Raw genomic sequence first — 25,419 nt, 5'->3', positions numbered from 1 at the left:
GGGCAATAGAAATGGGAGTAGCAGTAGAGAATGAAGTGGTAGACTGTATAGAGTCTTGGTTAAATAGAGAAGACAAAGTAGAACTGACGCATTCAGAGAAAATGGAATGATTAGCTCTCTTCAGAGAGCGCGAGCACACTCCCATTCAGAGACTGGGGAGTGGGAGAGCTGGAAGGACAGGCAGTGTTTGTCAGGAAGTGGGACGGACAGTGAAGAACCCGAGCGTTTCTAGGCAGGGCTTGCGTTGGGGATGGAGTCAATGAGAGTGGTGAACTGACTGAAAGAGAGTGGGACGAACGTCTTCAATATACGTAGACAGAGAAGACCCAAGACTTCTGGGAGCACAGGAAAGGCGGAGTCACAGTGTTCGCAGAGTGAGGAGCTTGGATTGGTGCTGCTGGCGTGGGACAGCAGTGCAGGGGCCAGTGAGCGGGAAAGCTGGGAGGTGGGGAACCTAAACACGGGACTGGACCGGAGCTTGGATTTTAACTGAGTGAGCAGCGTGGGGCTGGTGGGGGGTTCTGGTAGTGACTCTTTTAGAGTCCTGTTAGGAAAATTGTCCAGCAGCGGGCTGGAAGATGGGCTGGAAGGAGGAAGAAACTGAGAACATGTCTTTATATTTCCTTTTCTGGCAGCAATTTTTCTGGGTTCCTTCCGCATGCCCTATCAAGAGATTAAGAATGTCATCCTGGAGGTGAACGAGGCTGTTCTGACCGAGTCCATGATCCAGGTAAGGAGCGAGGTGGCCGTGCTGGAGCCGGCTCTGTGCGTCCCTGTGCACTGGCCTCACCCCCCCCGCTTGGAGGGCAGGGATCCTCCTCTGGCCTTGCCGACTTGAAGAATGCCAGCTTTGGGTAAGCGTCCATGTTTGGTGCTCAGGTTGCTTCTGGTACATTTTTGTGAAGTCCTGCCATCTCACTGGCTGCTTCTGCACCGCCTCCCCCCCCCCCCCCCATGTCCACGTTTCCTCCTTAGTGGTCCTTGGGCAGAGTGAGGGCATGACGGAGGCTCAAGCTGTCATCTCGTCCCCTCAAACTGAGACAGTCCCTTCTGTCTTTCAGAACCTCATTAAGCAGATGCCAGAGCCAGAGCAGTTAAAAATGCTTTCCGAACTGAAGGACGAATATGATGACCTAGCAGAGTCAGAGCAGTTCGGCGTGGTGGTGAGTGAGGCCTCTGGCCATAGTCTCTTCTGGGACCCCCATGCCCCCTCCTCCCGGGAGCGGCCGGGGCACTTGCTGCTTGCCTCTTGTCTGTTTTGCACCTACCTTTCTCTCTCTCTCTCTCTCTCCTTCCTGCCCTGGAACTCAGAGCCTCCCAGAGGTGACTCAAGCCCGGAGCTTCTCACTTTGGTCTTTGCTGGCGGTAATGGCACTGCTTGTCTCCCCCTAGATGGGCACTGTGCCCCGCCTGCGGCCGCGCCTCAATGCCATCCTCTTCAAGCTGCAGTTCAGTGAGCAGGTGGAGAACATCAAGCCCGAGATCGTTGCCGTGACTGCCGCATGTGAGGAGCTGCGGAAGAGCGAGAACTTCTCTAGCCTTCTGGAGATCACCTTGCTTGTCGGCAACTATATGAATGCTGGTTCCAGGAACGCGGGGGCTTTTGGCTTCAACATCAGCTTCCTCTGTAAGGTGAGCCCGAGGGTTAGAGCGGAACCACAGAGGGGAGGTCGTTGGCCTCTGTGAGCACAGGGTGGCAAAGACTGTCGGCCTGAGGTGACCTCACGCGAACGATTCTCTTCCCCAAGCTTCGGGACACCAAGTCCGCAGACCAGAAGATGACGTTGCTGCACTTCTTGGCGGAGTTGTGTGAGACCGAGTATCCCGACGTCCTCAAGTTTCCAGATGAGCTAGCCCACGTGGAGAAAGCCAGCCGAGGTGGGCCGGCTGGGACGAAGCTGGAAGGCGCTTCTAAGCCCCACTGGTCTCTGCACGGGGAGGGAAATAAGACAGTTTAGATTTTAGATCATTTTCAGTTCAGACTGTGTTAAGTGGGAATTAGAGAAGGTACAGGCTTGATGTCTAAGCCATGAGGGAGGAGTATCAGGCAGAAAAGGGTCTGCATGTATAGCAGTGGGAGGTACTCTTTCCCTTCCCAGGGAGCCATCAAGCACAACTGGAAGAACAGTGGGTGTTTTTAGTCCAGAGCAATGGTTGTTCTCATTCAGAAAACATAGACTGGACTAACAAAAACCAGGCCTCACCATCCTGGAATTAGGTGAACAAAAAGCAGCTTTCAGGGAACAGATTTCTTTCCTGCCTCTATGTTTTTGTGGGTCTTCTGCCTCCAAACCCCGTTTTTGAAAATAAGTGGAAACCAAGATCCCAGGGGATTTCACAGATATTTGTTGAATTAAATGAAGCCTCTCGTCTCTGCTCGATCCTGTACAGCTTGCAGAGGGGGGCTGGAGGCTCCGCTGGGAAGGCGGGAGGAGGACTAGGGAGTGTGTGGGGGCACTGGAGTGCCAGCTGTGTGCGTAGATTGGGTGCTCCGAAGGGCGGAGGCTGAGGGTCTGGGGACAGGATTTAGTAAGCTCTTCTTGTCTGTTTCTGTGTTTCCTTTAGTTTCTGCTGAAAACTTACAAAAGAATCTAGATCAGATGAAGAAACAGGTTTCCGATGTGGAACGTGATGTTCAGAATTTCCCAGCGGCCACAGATGAGAAAGACAAGTTTGTTGAAAAAATGACCATATCCTTTCTTGAAAGGAGGGAGTTGCCCCCAGGAAGGGGCAGATCTTGTGGGGGGAGGATTGGGGAGGGTGGCCAACAGGATAGATCTGGCACTACAATTTTTTCCCCTTAAAATATTTTTTTCACTAAGTACATAGTTCCTGAAGGTATTTTCATTGTTACGGCAGGGAAGGCAAACCATGCAGATGAGCTGGAAGTCCCCCTGCCCATCTGCCCTGCCTGTGTGCGCCTGGGCGCTCCCTCCACACGCCCCTTCCCAAGGTGCCCGCTGCCGCTGGACTTCTTTCCGGTTTGCACGTCATGAATCTCTATACAGAAATCGCACTGTACGCGTCGTACCGCTTTTTGCCCGTACTGGGTCTTAGCTGTCTCCGCAGCCGTGTGTGCAGAATAGCCTCTCCTATAACCACCACCTCCTGGGCGTGCCATGGCTGGTGTTTGCCATGCCCCTATGTTAGATAGAGAGGCTGCTTCTGGCTTTTGCTTCCAGATGAACAGCGCTGTATTGAACATCCTCGTGCACGCCAGAGCACATCTTTGGGTCTTCCTCTGGGCGGAGGAGTGGGTCTGCTTCTTGGTGCGGGTCCTTGACTCGGCGGCTGCACAGCTTCGTGAAGGACGCACAGGAGCAGTACAACAAGCTGCGGATGATGCATTCTAACATGGAGACCCTCTATAAGGAGCTGGGCGAGTACTTCCTCTTTGACCCCAAGAAGGTGACTGTGGAAGAATTCTTCATGGATCTGAACAACTTTAAGAATATGTTTGTGGTGAGTGAGGAACACCTGCTGACTGACTCTTGAGCACATTCTTCACTTTCCAGTGGGTTTATATTGGTGGTGGGTGAGCATATGTGTTCACCCACCACCAATACAAACACGCCCATGTGTTCTTTTTTTTTTCTCCCCAGCAAGCGGTCAAGGAGAACCAGAAGCGGCGGGAGACAGAGGAAAAGATGCGGCGAGCAAAACTAGCCAAGGAGAAGGCAGAGAAGGAGCGGCTGGAGAAGCAGCAGAAGAGAGAGCAGCTCATAGACATGAATGCAGGTAAGAAGCGGAGGCTGGGTGAGCTGAGACAGAAGCATCTGGACGGTTTCTCTGTCTAGAATCTGGAGGCCAGAGAGAACAGTTCCTGTCTGAGCTCAGCTCCTGGCAAGTGACTGTTGGCAGCCTTGTCTCTCCAAGATCCCGCTGCTGGACTTTGAGGCCACCTCAGTTACATACACAGGCCAATTCTCTGTGCTCAAACCCTCTTCTCTCCTTCGCTGGTTCCTGCATTCTGTCTCATCTCCCTAGTGACTTCAGTATTGCTGTAATACTGCTCTTTCCTTCTGCCTGTCCAGAGTGCTGCTGGCCTCTTTTCACACCCTCAGCTAAGGCTTTTGTTCTTTTCCCCACAGTGTTTTCCTGGCACTGCTGTCTTTTCGTGGTGGCTGGCCCTCCCTTTCTGCTTATTTCTCTAACTGTGTCCTCAGTACCTCAGCACTGTCACACGCACCTTTCAGATTGTGAATGGATTGAACGGAAGGGGGCAGGAGAGCTGACCACCCTCTTCCTTCAGCAGAATCTCTGTTTTACCACCAGAAGCATGTCTTTGTTGAAACATATGGCCTCAATTACTGGCCCTCTGTTTCCTGTCTCTGCTTCTTTCCTGCTGCCGATCCCTGCCCCCTCTGGCTGCTCCAGCGGAAATGCAGCACACACTGTGCACGGCACTGGGCTCATGCCGCCCTTCTCGAACCGAGAGGCTGCGAGCCACCTAAGCGAGGGGTTTCAGGGCTGCTGGGCTTGGCGAGAATGAGAGTGCTGTGCTGAGCGCGAGAGGCGAGGGCTGCTCCAACACCTCTTGCTCCAGGGGCCTTTCTTTGGAATCTCCTGTTGTAATATTCATCTTTTCTTTATACTTTTCTGGGGAGAAATTCCCTACTCTTACCCAGTTGTATAGGAGCCACAAACTATTCTAGCAATGCTATTTAAGCCCACAGCAAATATTCCTTTCCTTCCCCTGTTCTCCCCAGGCTCCTAGGATTTGCCCCCAGGTACCGTCTAGGACACAGTGGGTAAAGATAGAGTCCAGCTGGTGTGTGGGTTGAGGGCTGTACCAATCATCAGGTGACACAGTCGCCCTTGTCCTGACTCTTGGATGCCCAGGGCAAGCAAATGAGGTTGGAATGTAGGTCAGTAGCATTGGTGATGTTCAGCCAGCAGGTGGCGCTCAGAGCAGTGAGCCCTGCCTTGTAGCTGGCAGCCTCCAGGCTCCTTGGGATTTCACAGTTTCAGATTTCACCACCCTGAGCTGTTGCCATGGAAACAGAGCCAGGCTGGAACAAGGATTCTACATTAACCCTTTGTATTCTGGCCAGGATGCTCCTCCTAACATACCCAGCTGCCCCTGGGAAGATGCAGCTGGGTGGGGTAACACATCAGTGAAATGCACTGGAGTGGTTCTCTCTCACCTTTTCCTCAGCCCTGCTCTGAAACAGGAACCAGGCGCTGCATGGAAGGTTTATGTAAATTTTATTAAGATACTTTAGGATAAAGAAAGTGAGGTATAGCTACTCATTAATTTCATAGTCCCAGGCTCTGTCCTGATCCTGGTCCTGGAGTTGGGCGGTTCTCCGTGTTTGTCCTGACTGGGATGGGAAGGAGAGGGCGCTGCAGGAGAAGGTCCCAACGTCTGCAGTGGCTAGTAGACGGTGAAACCTTGTGTTGGAGCCATTCACAAACACTGAACCTGGGCTGAGGCTGGGGGTTGAGCCTCCCGTCTGCTTTGAGTCCCCAGCCAGCACAGACAAGAGGGGAGCCAGGTAGGTGCCGTGCGGGTTGTGTGGGGCTCAGCACACACACACACTGTTCGGGCTGAAGAGCTTGCTTCTCCATCTTTGTTCACGACAGAAGGTGACGAAACAGGTGTGATGGACAGTCTTCTAGAAGCCCTGCAGTCAGGCGCAGCATTCCGGCGGAAGAGAGGACCCCGTCAGGGTAAGTAAGCAAGTGGAGTCTCCCCCTGGGAAAGGGGCCTCTCTACCCCATGACCATCTTGTCTTGGGCTGGAGAGCCGGGAACGATTCTCTGAGAGGCTAGGAACTTCCCCGCACTAGTCCTTGCCTGTGCAGTGGTTCGTGTAGTTCTCTCGTGTTCGAGAGTGCCGAGCTGGAGAACCGGGCTTGAGGGACTGCCCGCAGGTCAGTTACGGCTGGTTATCGCATCTCTCCCCATCCTTGAAGCAGTGACCTGGAGCGAGCGAACCATGGTTCAGGACATGGAGATTTGGGTGGGCATTTGAGTGTATAAACAAAATTGACCGAAGTGCAAAGAAAAAACGTCAGGAGTCCTTACTGTCAACTTCACAAGCAGAAGAGAGAGAGAATAATAAAAAAGTATAAATCCTATAGAGAGAAGGTTGGGCATCGATATCTCCATACAGAGGAGCGTCATGCCGACAGGATCGGGCTGTGTCGCAGAGCTTCCTTTTCCTGGGCGCAGTGCGCACCCACGGCACGTGCCTTCCCCAGTTACACCCCTGCAGTCTCCTCTCCCTCCCTCCAGAGGATGTACGTGGACTGTGCTGAGCCAGGGCCTCCAAGAATTATGGGGCTAGGAGGACAAGCGATTCAGGCATTAGTGGGAGGAAAGGTCAGCAGTGAGTTTTCTCTGAAGGAAGTGTGCAGTGGCCTGCAGACTAGTCCAGAAAAGGGTTTATCCAAGGTGCCCCTCATGTGGTGTTGACCGTCGTGTCAGCGAAGCCCCTTGGGGACTAGGAGTGATGGCTTCTTTCCAGGCCAAAGGGTGGGGATTGCAGAAAAGGCCTTGTTGAGGGTTTCCACTTCTGAGGGCATTCGAGCTGTGTTCCCGAGGTCCTGGCTGGCACACGTGTAGGCCTGGCACATGTGTATGGACTGTGCTTGAAGGTTATGTGAAGAGGAGGAGTGGTACAGTTTGCTTTGGCCGCTGCTTGGCTATTAACGCAGTGGTATCTGCAGCGCCTACGGTGCCTGGCACAGCCTGGAAAGGGGGCCGAGGGCCCAGACGGAGCACGCGAGCTCACAGGCACTCGGAGCCCTGGCGCAGACGTTGTGGGTCACTGTGAGCCTCACCTGTTTTGACCGACTGCCTGTCTCTACCCGTACTGGGAACATCCAGGGGCAGATTCCCCTCGGAGGGCTCTTCTGTGGGACCTCAGAATCTTCTCCGCATTATGACTGTTACCCACGTCTGACATCCTCTGAGTACCGCCTCTGGAGGGGAAGAGCGGGGGACTAGATGGGACGGGGCGTTTAGTCTATAGATCAGTGTTTGGGTAGAAAATGCAGCTGGTAGTGTTTCTTTTGTGTTTAGTCTTTAGAGGTTCTGCCCCGTGGTTTCCCACCCGCCATATAAGGCGATGTGGCCCTACATTAAGCATTTCCAGCCAAACGAAAGCACGTTGCACCTCACGGATTTCCTCTGTCCGACCTGCATCAGATTTGGTGGGGAATTCCCTTTCAAGCCTCTTCCTGTGGAAGTGTGCTGGAATCCCAGATGCTTCCTGTCCACAGGCAGCCAGACATCGTTGGCTTCCCTCAGCGGGGGGTGGGAAGGCGTGCATTCCCCACTCTTCCCGAGTGGGGAAGCCAGGGTTCCCGGGCGGAGGAAGCAGCGACTTTGTCAGAACCTAACTTTTCCACAGAGGACCCGAATTAGTCAAAGTACTGTCACCCAGTGCAAGAAGGAGAGGACGAGGCTTATGATAGGAGATACTGATGCAAAAAGAAGGTGAAAATGAAAACTACGTACTTTTTAAATTGGCTGCACCCTGTAACCGTATCTTTCTGGGCCCTGGGCTGAACACATCGGGGAGCATCGCTCAGGGGGGCGTCTCTAGTCACTCTGGTAAGCTCTTTAGACCTTGGTGCGCTCATCTCGTGCAGAGCGGTGAGGCCTTGTACTGAGTGTAATACCAGACCAGGCACTGAAGTGGGTGCAGAGAGCACAGGACTAGGATCAAAAGACCCAGAGTCAAGTCTAACTGGTGCCGTCCTGGCGACCTTGCACAACAAGTTTGCGGGACAGGCTCTATCTCATGTGTAGAGGGAGGGTTGGACGGAAATGGCCTTGGGGCCCTTTCCAGCTCTAATAGCTGTTAGTGTAGTGACGGTAGGGTTAAGAAAATAAAAAAGGCTGGACCCAGGGCCCCACTCTCGAACTGTAAAGGCTCTGATGGCCCCCGGTTCGCACAGTGGCCGCGGGACTCGGGGCGGATTGGCTGTCTCTGACTGCCGTTGCGGGCCAGTTGCTCTGAGCCAAGAAGCAAGCGCTGCCAAGCAGACCTGCCTCGCAGCCCTCCTGGGTCCCGCAGAGGCAGCTGTCCTATTCAGAGAAAGACACTAACCTTCTCCCTAGGATTTAAAGGAATGTTCAAAAAAAAAAATCTTCTGTCTCTGGAGACCTGAGGGAGGGACCAGCACACAAAGCCCACATTGAGCAGTTGGAAGAGGAGGGCCACTATCAGGGCCGGCACATTCAGAGTGACACGCACACTGCGGTGACCGCAGGGTGTGGGGGGACAATGGTTCGAGTGTCCAGGGGAAGAATCCATGTGATTATGTTACTGCTCCTATTTCAGGCTCATGATTGAGTCTGCTTGTGGTTTAATGACTCAACTTTATGTCCATGTCTGAATTGCAGTCTCTTCTATACAGGCCATCTGCTCACTGGGAGAAAGTCAAGGGAAGAAAGACATTCATCCCTCCCTTCCCTTCCCTCTGCTACTTCCCCGCTCCCCTGAAGACTGCCTGCACGAACAGAACTTTAGACTTGGGAAGGACTCTAAAACCCGCTAGCGATTAGCACCTCACCTCCTCAGACCCAAAAGGAATTAAGACTCAGATACGGCCTAGCCCAGGGCTGCAGAGCTGGCTGACAGTGGCAGAGCCAGAACTGTAGCCCGCCTCTGCGCAGCCTCGCCCAGGGCTACTTGCACTAAGCCTACACGACTGGACAGCAGGTGGCAGTGACCTTCAGGGTAGGCCACAAATACCCTTCCGTGCCTCCCAGCAGGGAGAGCCCTGGGCGTGGTGGAACCGCTTCAGACAGTTTTCCGCCGACCGCTGTCCGTAGCAGGGGAAGAGCGTGTCGTGTACCACTACTCACTCTTCCTCCACTTCCGTGAAAGTGGGACAGGAATCGTAATTAGGAGACTGAGCAGTAATGAGTTCTTTAGGAGGGTAATGATCGCCCCATCTGTCCTACTTTCCTCTTCCCTAAGGAAGCTTATTAACAAGAGCACTTCCTCTTCGGTAGTAGTTCCTAGCCTGTGTTTTTATAAATGTCTTTTTCCAGGCCATTAACCTTTTTCTGATTCATCTACATAGTGTTGTATGGTTGATTTTGCTGGTGTTTCACCCCCAACTTCTGGGAATCTGGCCTCAGCTCCGACCGAGGTCTCGAGACTGTTCCCTTTCGCCCCCGTCTGTGGGACGGTCCATTCCCTTGTGACTTAGCGGCGCTCCTGATCTCGGGTGGGCAGAAGGGGTGTCTGCCTCCGTGGCCGCTGTTCAGCCGTCCGAGCAGTGCTCGAGTTGGGGAAGTGAGGGGGAGGGTCAGCTTTTCCAGACTGTCCGAGCTGCCCAGCTTCATCGGGGCCCTGAAGACACAGTGGGAGCCGTGTCCTCAGTTCCGTTCCCGGTTCTGATGAGAGCTCTCGTGGCCGATGCTGGCCTTTGGCTCCCCGCTGACCATCCACTTCTGGTTTGTGCGAACTCTAACGCATCAGAAGCTTTTCGATTCTGTTAAAATCTGGAAGCATTGCTCGATCGGGTACAACTGGTGTCGCCTTGGTCGGGAGGAAGAAGCCAGAGAGGAGGCTGAGACCCGCCCCACGTGGATTCTGACGTCCCCCTCGTGGCCGAGGACAGGTGTCCCGGAGGCCTGGGGTCGGAGTCAGAAGTCACTTCCACGCGTGCACACACTCCCCCCGTCACACACTCACACACAGATAGTTGCAGATTTTCTGAACCTCTGGAGACTAAATTCAAAGGAGCAATGGAGTGGTACTACTGCTTTCCTGGACGTGAGGAGCAGGACCGGAGAGGGCAGGCTTTCAGAAGGGAGTGGAAACTAAGGGGTCTGAGGAAGAAGTTGCTGGAGAGACTGAGAAGGAAGACGGGAGAAGCATGTGCTGCAGACCATGCGGGTCGCATTGCGGGGCGCTGTTCCTCCCGGTCCGAGGCAGTATTTTATGTGTGTGGTCCAAGGAGTGGTTCGTGTGACAGCCCCAGAGTCACACCCCCCACCTGTGACCAGGTGGCCTCGTGTCTGTCTGTTGGTCAGGGCCTTCACTCTCCTTTCTCCTCTTGTTAGACAGCCCCTTGTGCCCCTGGGAGGAGGAGGAGGAGGACACCCGCAAACTGGTAACTGGTGGGCATGCTATGCGTTCCCTGCTGCCCCGTTGGTCGCCTTTGCCGTGTGAACACAGTGGTTCTGCAGAGAAGCTAACAGCCCCGGTGATGACTTGGGCCCTCTAACCCTTTTGGCTTCTGCCCTCTCGAAAGCTTTTTGCTGGCCTGAAGAAGGCACAGGTGTTCTGGGTGCTTTGCTCACTGGCTCCTCTGGACCCCTTCCCTCCAGTGGGGCGCAGCTGCCTGCATGTTAGGAGTGAAGCCTGCGTGTAGGGTGGAGCCTGCGTGTAGGGTGGGGCCTGCGTGTAGGGTGGAGCCTGCGTGTGGGGGTGGAGCCTGCGGTTAGGAGACCCAGGCTTCCTCTGTCCCTGCTCCTTTCGGATTTACATTGCTGCTTTCTCCACTTAGCTTTCCCATGACCCGGCAAGTGTTTGTTTTTTAAATTGGGATACAAACCACATGCCTAAATACACCCTTTTAAAGAATACAATTCAGTGTTTTTTAGTATATTCATAAGGCCGTGCATCCATCACCACTATCTAATTCTAGATTATCCTCATCACCCCAGAAGGAAAGTCCATACCCATTAGCAGTCGCTCCTCGTTGTCCCCTCCCCCAGCCCCTGGCGACCACTAATCTACTTCCCGGTCTCTATGGCTTTGCCCATTGCAGACACTTGGCAGAAATGGAGTCAGCATTCGTGGCCTCTTGTGTGTCCTGCCTTCGCCTCAGACAGGCAGCTCTGGGTGGGTGTGCCTGCGGTCGGTCCGTGCGGCTCCCCGGCCGTGGGGAGAGGCTGGCAGCACAGTCCCAGGGGACTGCCTTTGTGTTCAGGGAACGGGCCATAAATCTGGATTCCCCGAATGAATATGAGGGTCCCGGGAACAGCTTCCAGCGGCTAGAACAGCAGCTCGTGGATTGATTGGTTCCTCACAGTCCCGTAGCCCACTGGCCTGGGGTCTCTTTGTAGAGGCCCCTCCCGGCCATCCCTGACCGTAGCTCTGTTTTCCCCAACTTAGCTTCATCACCCCGTTACCCTTCCCCATCCCCACCCCACCCCCAGACGCGCAGTAGGGCTCTTGGCATTGCTGTCCTTGCTGGGGGGGGGGGGGGGGGGCGAGCTAGGTGTGTGCGCATCTGAGGGAAGGGCGTGAGGGTTGGGGCATGCGCGCCAGTGTGACAGGCATGTGATGTCAGCATGCGCTGCCGCTCCTCTTTGCAGGAGCCTCCCTGGGGTTTTGCCCTCAGCCTCGGAGCTTCCTGGGAAGTGCCCACAAAACAAGAGGAACACTGTTTGCTAGGCTGGAGGCTGTTTAATTCCAACAGCATTGCGAGGAGAAAACTGACTTTGGGGGCTTTCTCTCTCTTTGAGTGACGTAGTTAGCGCTTGGGCCTTGTTCTGTCTCACTGCCTTCAAACCCTTGTGTTGTTTTTTTTTTTAGTTTTTAAAAAAGCTTCAATTTTAGAGAGAGGGAAAGGGAGGGAGAAAGTAAGAGACACATCGATGTGAGAGGGGAACAGCGACTTGGCTGCCTTCCGAAGGTGCCTCAGTCGGGGACCAAACCGGCCGCCCAGGCCTGTGCCCCGACGGGAGTGGAACCCCTGGCCTTTTGGTTTGTGGGACTTCACTCAACCAACTGAGCCACACTGGCTGGGGTTATGCTGTTTTTAAAAAATATTTTATTGATTGATTTCAGAGAAAGAAGGAGAAACACTGACTTGTTGTTCCACTTATTTGCTCATTCATCAGTTGATTCTTAAACGCGCCCTGACCAGGATCGAACCCTCACCTTTGTCCTGTTTTCACACGGAAAGCAAGAGCGTGGCTTGCGCTCCTGCCTGCGCCATACTCTTACATTCGCTGCACCCTGACCCAGGGGTGCATTCCACGTCTTCCTAGGTCTCTGCTCCTCCTTCAAAGTAGGATCCTCTGAGAACGGGATGGGGCAGCCACGTTTGTGTGGCGTCTGGCTATAAACGTCTGCCCTGGAGTTCAGAGCGGGTCAGAGGCTGGGCTTTCTGTGGACAAAATCTCTCGTGTCTTCCCTTGCAGCCAACAGGAAGGCCGGGTGTGCTGTCACCTCTCTGCTGGCCTCGGAGCTGACCAAGGATGATGCCATGACTGCTGTCCCTGCCAAGGTGCCCAAGGGCAGTGACGGAGTCCCCACGATCCTGGAGGAAGCCATGGAGCTGGTTGGCCGTGCCAGCTAATCTGGGTCCTGTGGCTGTGGCAGCTCCTCCGTGGGCCGCAGACCGTCCTGCCCTGCAGCCTGTGCCTGAGGATCGTGGAGATTCCCCGTGGGGTGGCCACTCCCATCAACCGACCCTGTCTTCCTCTCTGGCCTGCTGCTCTCTGTACATGACACTCGGCTTCAACTGCCTGGAGGCCAGAAGGAAGGGGCAGTGTCAGGGAGGCCTGAGCCCAACCCAGCCGGCCCTGGCTGTTGCGTTACCAAAGCAGGCTCCGTGTTTGCTGCTGCCTTAACCCCAAGTGTCTCCCTCTGTTACTTGGAGGCCTGTCTCAGACAAGGCCCGCCTGCTCTCTCGGCCCCTGGCTTTCCAGTGGGCTTCCTGTAGGTCAATTTTGCTGAGTTTGTGCTTTTCTTTTGTGGTTTTTCTGGCCCTGAGAATAGCATGGGGCTTGTGAACTTTTGGGCTTTACCCCGCCTTTCATTGCTGTCACCTCTCTGCCTCTCCACCCTTTCTTCTCCTGGCAGTTATTTATTGCTAGCGGTGTGGCATGGGGAGCTGCTTCTAAGGAAGTGGGGGGCACATCCCACTCTTACTCCACCTTCCTGAGAAAGGCCTCCCACAGCAAAGAGGACCACTTTTATCCGTTCCACTGTGGCCTTGGCCAGAGCGTGTGGGCTGGCAGGAAGGACACAGGGACCCTGTGGGTCTGCCCCAGCCTGCTGCCCTGCTTTGGGCCCTTGCCTCTCTGGACCCTCTGCACCAGCCCCCGGCTACCGAGCCGTGGTCCCGCCCCGTGCCCTCCCCGGAGCTCTGGTGCGTCGCATCTGGAGTGTGGGCTGTGTTGTGACCGTCCCAACACCTCACCCTCTGTCTCCAAGAAAATGGGAGGTGGAGCCTCCTGGCTGAGAAATTGTTTTGCAAATGGATCTATTTTTGTATGAGATTTTTTTTTTTTTTTTAAGAAAAATAAATCTTCCTTTTCCCCTTTTCCTCCATAATATAAGAGGCTTGATGGCAGGTTCCAGAGTCTTTGGGGCTACTCCCCTCGGGCCTCAGTCCTGGCCAGGCCCTGGGACCTGCACCTCAGCTGCCACGCCTCTGGGCCCTCGGGGCCGGGGCAGCTGCTCTGCCAGCGTCCGGGTGGGCGCAGGAGGAAGCGCCTCTCTGGTTGAGTTGAACCAGGCCTGAGGGTAGTGGCGCTCTGAGACCACAGAGTTTTTATAAATTTAATATATTTATCAAGCCAAATGTGCAGATGCTAACTGGACACTCTGGGGGAGTGGGCACAGGAGTGCCCCCACACTTCACAGCCCTGTGCCCTTCTGAAACAGCGGGCAGGCCACACTGTTCGGTGGCCCCGGCCTCAGGAAGCTCAGACTCTGGCTCAGGTGGTGCTGTGCCCTCCCTGTGCTGCTGTCATCTGCCCACCGCCAGGCAGGGAGAGAGGAAAGCACTGCTAGGACTCGGCCCAGAACCATGGCTCCAGCGTGCGGGAGTCCTTAGGGAGACCGAGGGCACTTGCAGGAAGCCCAGCGGCTGGGAAGAAGGGCTCTGGTTGCCGGGCCTGTGTGGGGGCAGTGGCAGCTTCTCGGAGCTGTTCCCGGGAAGACTGGCGGGAGGGGCCTGCTGTTCCCTAGGTCCCCTCCTTCTGCCTGCTGACATCTGGGGCTTTGACCCTTTCTTTTTTAATCTACTTTTGCTAAGATGCATTTCATAAAAAAATAAGTAAATAAGGGACAAAATGCAAACCTGTTTCCCTCACCTCTTGGGCTTCTGGGATGTCATCACCTCCAGTTTGTTGGGTTTGTCTCCAACTGTTAATAAAGCATTGAAACTACTGCTTTACCGCCTCCTGTGTGAATGTCGGAGCTGTTTCTTTTCGCTCTTATCCAGGCCCCTCCATCTTGTCCTGCCTCAAATCCCTGGTTGGCCTGACAGATCATTGTCAAGAAGTCCCAGGTGCCCTTCCTGTGCCAGACGCCGGCTGGTGTTGATGGTTAACACATGGTGGCTTCTGCCCTGCGGTTTGCATAAAGGAGTGGGGCCCGTTTAGGCCTCCACCCCTCGTCATTGCTGCCTCCTGGCTTGGAATTGCCTGGAACCCTTAAATTCCGCCCAGCTCCCTTGCTCCCAGGTGTCATAGTTTCCTGGCAATACCTGTGCTTCTCACTGAAGGAAACATCTGACTCCTATTCTCCTCTCCCCTCCCCCCACCCCCGTTGATGGCCACACACCACGATCCAGACTAGAGGGGCTGACAAGGGTGGAAGCCTGAGCCTGCCCAGCAGAGGTCAGACGCCAGAGGTCATGCTCCGGATGACTTGCTGCTCCAGAGTCATACTTGTCTGAGCACGTGCTGACCTGCACAACGAAACCTTACAATCTATGCGCAGGCCCAGAATAGGCAGGGAGGGGCCTGGAGGAGACCACAAACCCATTTGGGCAGGCTCTGGAACTGGAAATAAGAGCCTTTTAAATAGCCCTGGAGCCTGGGCAGCTGCCTCCCTAGTCCGGCTGGAGATGTGGGGTGGGCTGCCTGCTTCCTCTTTCCCTCCTCCCCAGAGGCCACGCGTTTCTGGCTCAAAGCTTCATAGGCACACATACCAATTAGGGGACCGGCCACAGCTGCTCACGCTCTGCCAGTCTACTGCCGTGCCTAGAATAGAACCCAGGCGCCCGGCTCCCCACCCTCCGCAGCCTGGCTCTCAGACGCAAAACCCTGCTTCCATCTCAGCAGCTGCGCACACCACCCTTTCTCCCACGCAGGAAAGTCACCCCCGGATGCTTGGTTGGAAAGCTTGGTTTCCATGACAACAGACTGAAGGACCCAGCTCTGAGAGGCTCAGCGCGGAGGCAGCCCAGAAACGGCCTCCTCCCTCCCGGTGCTTGGGCACACCCTCACTGGCCCGCCCGATCACCCCAGTGGGTCTGCCTTTCTCTCCTTCTGCCCTTCCCGGCCTTCCCTCCCTCTGTGCTTCTTGCGGCTTCTCTGGCTGCTGCCACCTAGGAACCCCACTGTGCTTCGAGGAGACAGGCTGAGCAGGCAGGGAGACGGGCGAGCGGACCAGTGAATGGAAAAGCACGAAAGAGAGGGGAAGGTGGGAGGGCGACCTGAAGTGGGCTGTCTCATTTCCCGTCCTTTCAGTCCCCTAGACCACCCCCGCACAAGAAGGTGAGCCCTCCAATTTCCTTGGCTCCGCTGCTGAGAGACGAGAGGGAAGATGAATTCCAAGCGGGGAAACTGAGGCCCACGCTACGGACGCGGACTTCGAAGAATCGCCTCCGGCATCCCCCGCCTCTCTGGCGGTGTTTCCAAATCCCCGAGGCAGCGGGGGCGGAGGGAGACAAGCAAAGGAAAGTTCCCCGCCCCCTCCACCAAGCCCGCTAAGGCGCTCGGAGGTTGTCGGCGCGGCTGCGAAGGGGCTGGCACTAAGGAGAGGTTCCCCGCCCCCTCTGCAGCGCGGTTTGCTGGGCGCCAACCCGCGTCCGCCCCCGCGCTCGGGTCTCCTCTTCTGCCTGGAGACTGGCGCTCTGTTAGCCCTGGCACGGAGACAGCCGCGCATCCCACTGCACACTCAACTGCACACCGACACGCCGCGCTGACGTCCCTCCCCCACAATGGACCCGCGAGCCGATGACACACGCGGTATCCAGATCTGCCCGCACACTGAGTCAGTCGCACGCTATTACATATGCACGAGGGTCTTGCGAGCATACACAGTCAGGTTTGACAGTCAAACGCAGGCTCATGGCGACGACACCAGACCAACACGCAAACGCCATAATCGCCTCCTGATCCCGCTCTCCGCCCAGCATGCACCCCGCAGCTCGGTACTTCATCCAGGCGAGTCAGGAGCTTCCATATTAAACAGAAACGTTCAAACTTTCAGAAGAAACCTTTTTATTTTTTTCAAAGAAAAAAGCCATATAAATATTAGAGTATAAAACTTGCGTGAAACACAGGAAAGGGGTGGGGAGCTACGTGACTATGCCAGGAGAAGCGCTTATAGGAGTCAGTATTGGGGAGGGGGTCGCCGCAGCGCGTGGACACAGCACAAAACACAGCACGGGCCGCCGCAGGCAAATTCGAGGACAGACGGCTGCGCGGAGCCCGCTGCCCGCTGCCACCTCGCCATCACAGGGAAGCACACCGCACTACACTATTGGCTATTCTACACCAGCCAAAGGAGGGAGGGAGGGGTCTCTACACTACTGTAAGGACTAGGGTGGGGTTCTCACTCAGCCCCGTGCATGAACGGGACTCGGGGGTAGAAGTGGGTGGGCAGAGTTAGGTTTATGCACAAGGAGGCACTAGGGACTTGAACCAGGCCCTGGCCACTAGGGGGCACACCGGGGGCCTGGGCAGTGGCCTTAACAGAGAAAAAATGGCACCTGGCAAGGTGAAGGACCGAGCCTTGGGGAATGCAGGGGCCCCGTGGAGAAGCCTGATCCTGCGGCTGAGACGTTCTGTCCACTTGATCCCTGCTCTAGCCCCTCTGCCTCCCCAGCCCAGCAACCATGAACGGCCTAGCTGGCCCTCCCTTCCAGGCCTGGGGGCGGGGGGCATACTGATCCTTCCACTATTGGCACCTCCGGAGTACCCAGCACCCTCAGAGGCCCCTCTGATCTCTCCAGGGGACCTGGTCCCGAACCTGCTCAGACCTTCCTCGGACTGTAACGCCAGTTCAGATCATTGGTGCTGGCCGCTCAGCCCCGAGCCTGTGGGAGGTGAGGGTCCAGCCGGGTTCTTGGTTTATGGCTGGAAAGCTCTGGTCAGTACCCTGGGGACATACAGAGCCTCCTGATAACTGTTAACTGATGGGTCAAGATGTATCCACCCTCTCCCCCGCCACATACACACTCTTTCCCTCTTTGTCCGACCACCCCACACTGTCGTGGAACATGCAGTGAAGTCTCTGGTTTAGGGAGGGGCAGCCACAGCATGCAGTGGGAACATCAAACAATGAAAAACAAAACAAAACAAAACGAAACGGAACGACTGGTCCCTAGGGCATCGGGAAGAGGCATGGCAGCAAAATGCCCTCCCTGAATCCAGCAAGCATCAGTACCATGGAATGGTGACCGTGTCTCCCAAAACATGAGCTGGGTCTCAGGCTGAGGAAGGAGGCGAAGGCCTGGCACCAAACCACGCTTTGGGGGAAGTTTGAGAATTGAAAGATAGGCCAAGAGGTCACGATGCCCTTTCAACTCTTCAGAACTAGGAACCTTTTTAGGTCACCAGGTACCTCAACACCCCACCCACCTTACTGAAGAAAGAGGAGCTGCTGAAGGAGGGGGTGGCATGGGCGGGAGGGGGCGGGCGGTGGTCCTGCTGGGGCCTGACTGGGTTTGGAGGTGGGGGAGTTCAGCTGTGACTGCAGCAGCGCGATCAGCGCTGCGCGCACTGCCCCGCGGCCCGCGGCACAGCCGTTGATTGGACGGGGGTTCCCAGCAGAACTCCCTTTGCATATTCGATCCCCTGGGGGCAGAGAGGGGGTGTTGACTGGGCACTTGTTTCTGTTTCCCAAGGGGAGCGTGTCCCCGGCCGCCAGGATCCTGGGGGTGAGCCCTGGAAACCCCGGTCCTGGGTCCAGGTGGGAGAGGCAGGGCGGGCTGGGGGGAGGGGGCCCTGTGGCTCCGGGCCGGCCTCCGCTTTACTTCTTCTCCTTCTTGCCTGACTTCTTCTTGTTGCCGTTGCCGCCTGCCGGGGCCTTGCCGTCCCGCTTGCCCGCCGCGTTGGTCAGCGTGGCGTTGCTGCCGGGGATGTAGACGTTCTGGCGGTAGTCGGGCACGTGCTGCAGGGTGAACTGGGGCCCGTAGCGGGCACTCAAGCCCATGGTGCCGGCGCCCCCTCCCAGGGTGGAGCTCCCGTCAGCAGCTTCTGCAGAGACAGAAGAAAGTCAGGGGCTAACCTCTGGGTCCCCCACTGGCACTCTCCTGGAGGACAAGCAGTTAATGAATGCCAGCCAATCACGAAGCCCGGACACCCCTGAGCCCTGGGAAGACCAGCTCCATCACAGGGGGCAGAGGTAAGGGTTTCTGGACTAACAGCCTGGATTTGATTCCTAGCTCTTTTACCTATTCACCTGAGGCAGGGGCTAAACAGATGCTAGCTGTTCCTTCTCCCTGGGCTGAGGCACTGGCTCTCAAACCCTCGCCCTGGCCCTTCTCGAAGGAGCCGCTCGGGTTTCCACACGAGGCTGTGGGCTTCTGGGGCCCTTCCTCCATGGCTTGTGCATCTTCCTCTCCTTTTCCAGCCAGCACCCGGCACAGAGCGGGTACTTTGCAGTTCTGTTACTGACCAGGAGCAGGCGCTCTTCCAGGCATTCACTTCAGAACCGCAACTGCCGCCTGCTCTGCGCCAAGCCCTTTGCTAGATGGTGCACGTGCAAGACGCTTCTCACCTCAGCTCGACAGCCCAGCCAGGCGTGCGGTGAGGCCCGCACTTCACAGATCAGGGAAGCAAGGCTCCGAGAAGGTAAGACTAGCCCGTGAGCAAACCAGCTAGCACAGGGCCGAGCAGGGGTGAGGCCCGAGTGTGTGTGAGTGCAGGGAGGGCACGCAGCAGCAGCAGCACGGCCCCCCAAACTCCTCTCTGGGAAAAGGAGAGGAGAGGAGACAGTGCCCGCAGTCTTCCACGGGGCTGAGCAGATGACGATCTCGGGACATCATCTCAGGCTCACAGTGTCAGAGCCAGGTGACATCAAGGACAGTGGCCTGCCTGAGAAGACACAGGGGTCCAGGGCAGCACACACCCTGGCCTTGGCTCAGCCTCACCCGGGAGCGTGTCAGAAAGGCGGACTCCCCGAGTCGGCCTTGGAACAGCTCTCCGGGCGGTCTGTGTGCACGTCCCAGGGAGAGACGCTCAGAAGCGGGCTTTCGTGAGGCGTAAATGAGGCAGCGCTTCGCCCAGTGCCCAGGCGCTGCGTGCTCGCTGCTGCGGTTGTCGTCCCCACCTAGTGCGTGTGTGTGCGGTAGGGGGAGGGAACCGGGAGCTGGATGGCTTCGCCTGAGCTCGCAGGCCACGGAGCCCTCCTGCCGGCGGTGGGAGGGTTAAGGCCCCAGGGCGGCAAAGGAGCTTTCCCCCTGGCCTCCCTCTGCCCCCGCCCCAACCCTGGGGGTGAGTAGAGAGGGTGACTAAAGCCTGGAGAAGCTGAGTAATCCTGGGACACCGACCAGGGATTGAGAGAGACAGGAAATATTTTCAAAGAATGGCATGAGGGGGGAGGGGCATGAGAGAAGGCAAAGACGGATGAGCCTCGGTCTTTCTGCCTTCTCACTCCAGGGCTCGGGTTTCTATTGGCTCCATTTCAAACCCCCAATCCCCGATCAGAGGACCTTGGGGGGTGGGGAGGGGGTGGGGAGGGAGCAGCTGCCCATTTCCTTCTTTTCCCTCCCTCCCCCAGCCCCTTGGCCGCTTGGACATTTCTCTGTTTCCCTAATTGACTCCAGGAGGGAGCTGGGACCTCGACTGCTGGCCCCCTCCCCTCCCACGTTCCCTCTTCCCACCTGGGAATGGAGGGGCTGGGGGAGGGGGCCAGCTCTGACCTCAGGAGCCAGGACTGCAGAGTGATGTAGAGAAGAGCCAGAGAGAAACAGGGAGGAGAGAGGCAGAAAGAGAAAGGAAGGAAGGGCTTGACTGGTAGCTGGGAGCTAGGCCCACCCACGTCCCCCATGCACCCAAGACCCCTGAGGAGCCCCGCTGTGAGCAGGAACGGCAGAGCCAGCCCTGACACCCACCGGCCGGGCCCTACACGGTGCAGTGGTTGGGCTGTGTGACCTTGACCCAGGCCCTGCACGACTGGGGCCTCAGTTTCCCTGTCTACAAATGTGAGGGGGAGAAGTTGGATTGCAGGCTCTGGCCTTCCTTAGAAGCGGTTCTCCAACGGCCCCTCCTTCTACCCCACACCGGGCTGGGGCCAGGACCTTCTCTCAGTCCTGAGAGAAACAGACTTTGAGGAGCAGCAAGAAAGAACCTGAGTGCCCTCTGCTCTGGAGGAGGTGGAAGCGGTGCTGGCCTCCTCTCCTGCACCAGCCTCTCTCGGGGAAACAAGCTCGAGGCCCAGTAACCTGCAACCTCCCGCAGGTCCCGCCTCCCCGCCCTGGACTAAGGCAGCACTCCAGAGCCGCCCAGCCCAGAGAGGTCTGGTCAAGCTAGACCTCAGCCAATTGACCTGCAAACCACAGGCTCCTTGAGAGCACACCTCCTCCCTGAAATGTTTATTTAAGAAGCCTCCCAAGTGTCCTTACTCTCTCCCTCATACTCACTCCCCCTCAGCAGCCCCACAGACCGGCTGGGCTGGGCTCCAGGAACCTCTCTGGCTCCAGGGCAAGGCACTGGGTGTGAAAGTGAGAGTAGGGCCTGACCCGACCCCTCCATCCTCAGGGGCTGTCCCCAGGGCCCGGCTTACACTCAGGTCAGGCCCTGCGTGGGCCGGAGGCCGGGTGTCCTGAGAGGGAGGCAGCCTGCAATGACCCAGGGGAACTTCTAGGAGGGTTTGGGGCCATAAATACTCCATTTCTGTTTTTAAAGTCTGGATTTAGGCTAGAAAGCCTGCTTCCTGGCCTTAGGGCTCAGCACCACAAGAGCTAAATATACCTGACTGTCTGTTTACTTCCCTCAAGATCCCGACTTGGCGTCTCCCCAGACCTGGCTCCGCTGCCGTTCACACTCGGCATCTGGCCTCTTGGGCCACTTCCGGCCCTTCCCAGCTGCAGTCCTGGCCTTGCCCAGCCCCGCAGACAGCTGGGGGACGCTGGCCAGATTTAGCGGCAAAAATACAGGGCGCTCAGTTAAATATGAACTTCAGGTTGATGACGACGAGCAAGGTTTCAGCGCTGTCTGTCCTGCTGCGAGCGAGTGTGCAGGCCCACTTATGCTGGGTATTAGTTGTTGTCTGTCTGGAGTTAAAGCTTAACTGACCGTCTTGTGTTCTATCTGGCGACCCTCACCTGGGGGAATAAGGCAGGGCAGTGAGAGTTCAGCCTCTAGAACTGTTTAGCTGAAGGGGACACTGAGGCTGGATCTCAAGGCAGACATGGTCATTGGAGCAGAGAGGACATGAACTTGGGAGTCGGGCCAGTTTAGAGTGGCCAGTCTGCTGCCTTGGAGAAGTGACTACTCAGTTCTCCGTCTGTCAAGTGGAAGTACTCAGACGTGCCCTGCGGCGCGGCTGAGGGGCTGGTCGGCACGAGGCCCACGAAGGGTGTCTAACACGCGCCTGGGATGGTACGCAGGCGTGGGTGTGGTGACTGTGTTTGATTCTACCTCGCTGTCCACCCCCTAGCCCTCCACGCAGGAGGGCAGGGCTCTCAGCCACTGTACAGCCAGCGCCTGCATCCCCCACTGGCCTCCGTGTGAGCCCGGGATTTGCTGCTCCAGAAGCCAGTCCTTATGAACAGGCATTATTCTAATTCTGTCTTCCTTCTACTCCTATGTATGGATCAATAAAGATCATAACTAATCAGTTTTGGCCACTACATATTGCACCCTTCCTCTCTGCCAACTCTGGGCCGAGGTCTGATATCGGCCCTCTCGACCCCACACGAGACCTGTTATTACTGCGCCCGTTTCAGAGTCAGCGCCTGTGAGGCCCGGAGGGGCTTGGGAACGTGCCCGGGGACTCGCAGTTAAGGCGGCGGCGCCAGGGCCGGAGTCCACGCTGGGCTGTCTCCGGGCCTGCCTGCGCGCCTAAGGGCTGGTGAGATGACTCTGCTTCCCTGTTCAGGACCCTCGTGACTCTTCAGGGACAACAGCCATCATCTGCGTCCCCATTGCATGTGACGTTCTTTGTTAGCTGCATGAGAAGACCAAAATCCTTCTCTGCAGGTGGGGTCAGCAAACCAGAGGGAAGGTCTCAAACACCCAAGCCTGTTCGCCTTGCTGGGAGCACCCCCCCCACCCCCCCCCCACCCCCCCCACCCCCCCCCCCCGCCCATGGACAGAGGGCTGGCATGACTTCCTGCTCTGTGGCGCCCTCCCCTCTAGGCCTCACGACAGCCCTTTAGTGGCTGCCCCTGTTTTCTGGGCCCAGGAAACTGAGGTGTAGAGAGATTAAGCAAACTGATGGAAGTCACGGAGACCCTAAGTGGCAGAGCTGGGACTGGACTGACGCTGTCTCCTCCCAGAGCCAGACCCTCAACCACTCCTCCACACATGTCCTCGGTGGGCCTTTCCTTGTTGGCTCCCCTCTGGGCACCCCAGCCTCCCACCCCTCCCTCAGCTGGCCCTCAGCCCACCTTTATGTCCTACAGTTACCGGTCCTCTCAAACCAGCAGAGAGATCCACAGAAACCGTGCAGGTGGACAGCCAGCCTCCGGGTGTGGTGGCTGTGGGGCGTCCCAGAACCCCAGGCCTCCCACCTCCCACCCCACGTCTCACACCCCCCCCCACACACACACATACACCACCCCGTACCACTCACCGCTGGCGGAGGCCAGGATCATCGCTTGCAGCATCTCCGTGTCGAACTGGTTGTTGGGCCAGGTGCCGGTTTCATCGCCATTTTGGGAGCTGGAGAGAGTGGGATGGTGTGAGCACAGCGCCCCAGGCCAGCCTAGCCCCCGCCCCCTGCACCCTCTCCCCACCTCACACCCCCTGTCAGCAAGGCGGGGGTAGTTTGTACAACCCCTCAGGAGCCAGGCCCCCGCACCCGTGCCTCACCGTCTCAGACCCCCCACAGACACTGCGGCCGTGGACACACACAGCCGCAGAGGCTGTGGCTTGTCTGTGACAGAGCAGCGCTCACTGTCACGGTGAGGGGGTCGGCCTCTCCGGGCAGGGAAGCAGGGAAGGTGGGAGATGGAAGAGTGTGTGAGAGCCAGAGAAAGGTGTGAGAGCCTAGAGGGAGAGGCTGGGGACCCTGGGCAGGGAGGCATGAAGCCCCCGGGAGAGAACGCAGGGCAGGCAAGAACCCGCCCCTCTGGCTTTACAAGAACACCCCAAGCCCCTCCCAAACACCCACCAGCAAACTTTTTCAAATTCCCTTCCCTAATTCCTCGAGCTCTCCCTTACAGCAAAGCCCGGCAGATCCTGTTCTCTGGAATGCCAGTTCTGGCCCTCCGCCTCAGTAAAACCAACAGTTTGTCAGAGGGCCCCCAGGCCCCCAGATCCGCCTGGGTGTCCACCTGCTCCCTACTGCAGCCCCGAGCCAGACCTTCGGACGCTCTGAGCGTGGGGAAGAGCACGGAGTGTCTGTGGAGAACACTAGCCCGGAAAAGAGCCCGCAAGAATTCCAACCCAACTTGGGTTTTTCCCAGAGCGGCTATTTCCACGCTGTTTCGGAGTTATCAAGGCCCAAATTGTTTCCGTTTTTGAGGAAAGACGGAAGCACCCTGACACACACACACCGTCTATCAGGCGGCTCTTGGCACCGGCTGGCACCCGAAGTTCCTCCTCGATAAACCTGTGTTGCCTGAGCCAGACGAACGGGAAAAGGCCCGTGGCGGGGGTTAGGTCATGATGAGGGTTTGGCACCAGGCCTTGAAAGCATGAGTGTGTGAGTCTGTGTATGAGTGTGTGTGGGTGTGTGAGCCTGTTAGTGTGTCAGTATAGAGAGAGATAAAACAAGTGCGCAAAATATTAACAAATGATGCATCTAGGTAAAAAACAAAACAAAACTATGCAGACGTTCATCACGCTATTCTTTCAACTTTTCCATAGGCTTGAAACATTCCAAAGTAAAACCGATTACGTTTTCTAGGAGGTGTGGGTGGTGGTGTGGGAGACAGCTGCGTGCCCTGGGGCTGGGGGAGGCTGGGCCAGTTCAAAGGACTAAGGGCAAGAGGGGAGGTGTCTTCGGGGGCCGTGGCTGCAGAGCCGCACCAAAGATTCTGGTCTCCTGCTAAGATCGCTGGGATGCCATGAGGTGTTTGGGGGGGTTGTCATGACCGGCTTTAGGGCAAGTATTTATGGATCACTCTTGCTCCTGTGAGAGGTGACCCAGGACCCGGTCTCCATGAAAACCCAGAAGTCCTGCCTGGCGGCCTGGCTGAGCTCCCTGGGCCTGCCTGAGGGTGCAGGGTGCAGACAGGGGGGCTCAGCCCTCAGCATAGGGCCTAATGCGGACACTCAGGGAGCAGGTTGGGGGGGCAGCCAGGAGAAGAACTCCGGGGCTGTGAGGTAGACATCAGGGTCAGATGCCAGGTTAGGAGGACGCCCTGTGGAGGTGGGCGGTGGTGTTGAGGGAGTAAAGGTAGGAGGAAGGGGGCGGGCTGGGCTGTAAGGAGGATTTTAGGCAAACAGTTGAAGGTTGGAGGCCAAGCACGCGGGCAGGCTGCCAGCTCTTTGAAGCTGGGCAGGAGATGGGTGGATGGCTGGCGTGTGTGTGTGTGTGTGTGTGTGTGTGTGTTGTATTTTAATCTCAGAACCATGTGTGTAGTGATTAGCCCTATTTTCCAGCAGAGGCAACCAGGGCTCTGAGAGGTTGACGAACTTCCCCCAAAGTCGCACAGCCAGTAACTGGCGGACCTACACCCTGAAATGGGCCTGACGGGACCCTAAAGCCGACGATCTCACACACAACAACACACTGGGCTTCAGCAGGGAGGGGCTGGACCCCCAGAAGCAAGCACAGGGGACTCTTCCAGGATATGGGAAACAATGAAAACGTGAGAGTGGAGGAGAGAGACTACCTCTAACCAACCGCTTTCCTAGCCTGCGCCCACCCCGGGGCAGGGCCCGTGTCAGGCCCGAGGACTCACGGGATGACAGATACCACCCTCGCCCCAAGGAGCTTGCACCCCGGTGCTGGGTGTGTGCTGGGGGCATCCCAGAGGTGGGCTCTGGTACAGTCAGGCTCAAAAAAAAGAAGAAATCTGGGGAAGTCGCCCCGATAACAGCCTGGAGTAACTGATAAAATGTAAGTGCACGGATACACTTTCAATGTCGTAAAAGCCTATCAGCATTTAAAAATACACATATACAGGGCTGGACAAAAGTAAGTTTACCATTGTCCGTGAACTTATGGGAAATACTACCATCACTGATAAGTCACACACAATGCAGGAATAAACTCCGTCTCACGTAGTCACAACTGCAAACCTGCTGTTGCCCCACCCTATACATGGGGCTACTCTGTGATAGTTAAATGACTTCAGGAAATTTTTGCGGAACTTTTGTTATATATTGCAAAGACAAAAAAAAAGCTACAATATA

At 56.6% G+C, this 25,419-nt stretch overlaps 2 protein-coding genes across 24 annotated transcripts in view; one reads left to right on the top strand and one right to left on the bottom strand.

Annotated features, from left to right (window-relative positions):
* DIAPH1 (diaphanous related formin 1) overlaps positions 1-14,102 on the top strand; it is an 85,719-nt gene extending 71,617 nt beyond the window's left edge. Inside the window, exons 20-28 of one of the 2 annotated variants that reach the window (XM_028527357.2) lie at positions 636-730; positions 1,062-1,163; positions 1,393-1,632; positions 1,749-1,878; positions 2,566-2,690; positions 3,298-3,462; positions 3,603-3,738; positions 5,587-5,673; positions 12,124-14,102. In XM_028527357.2, coding sequence (XP_028383158.1) covers positions 636-730; positions 1,062-1,163; positions 1,393-1,632; positions 1,749-1,878; positions 2,566-2,690; positions 3,298-3,462; positions 3,603-3,738; positions 5,587-5,673; positions 12,124-12,281 — 1,238 coding nt within the window. In that variant the 3' untranslated portion in view covers positions 12,282-14,102. The remainder of the gene's footprint in view (positions 1-635; positions 731-1,061; positions 1,164-1,392; positions 1,633-1,748; positions 1,879-2,565; positions 2,691-3,297; positions 3,463-3,602; positions 3,739-5,586; positions 5,674-12,123) is intronic. The other variant, XM_028527358.2, reaches the window with a different exon arrangement.
* A 2,041-nt stretch (positions 14,103-16,143) lies between these two features.
* LOC114509216 (protocadherin gamma-C4) overlaps positions 16,144-25,419 on the bottom strand; it is a 140,286-nt gene continuing 131,010 nt past the window's right edge. For 19 of the 22 annotated variants that reach the window (XM_036014903.1, XM_028527433.2, XM_028527440.2 and 16 more), the window contains exons 3-4: positions 22,688-22,776; positions 16,310-18,144 (exon numbers count right to left, since the gene is read on the bottom strand). In XM_036014903.1, the coding sequence (XP_035870796.1) occupies positions 17,918-18,144; positions 22,688-22,776 (316 nt within the window). In that variant the 3' untranslated portion in view covers positions 16,310-17,917. Of the gene's footprint in view, positions 18,145-22,687; positions 22,777-25,419 lie in introns of all 22 variants that reach the window. The other 3 variants (XM_028527428.2, XM_028527424.2, XM_028527429.2) reach the window with 2 other exon arrangements.

Source organism: Phyllostomus discolor, chromosome 13 (genome assembly GCF_004126475.2).
Source record: "Phyllostomus discolor isolate MPI-MPIP mPhyDis1 chromosome 13, mPhyDis1.pri.v3, whole genome shotgun sequence".
Taxonomy (NCBI): domain Eukaryota; kingdom Metazoa; phylum Chordata; class Mammalia; order Chiroptera; family Phyllostomidae; genus Phyllostomus; species Phyllostomus discolor.
Note: the sequence above shows the minus strand (reverse complement) of the source record. Positions and strands in the feature narration are given on the sequence as shown.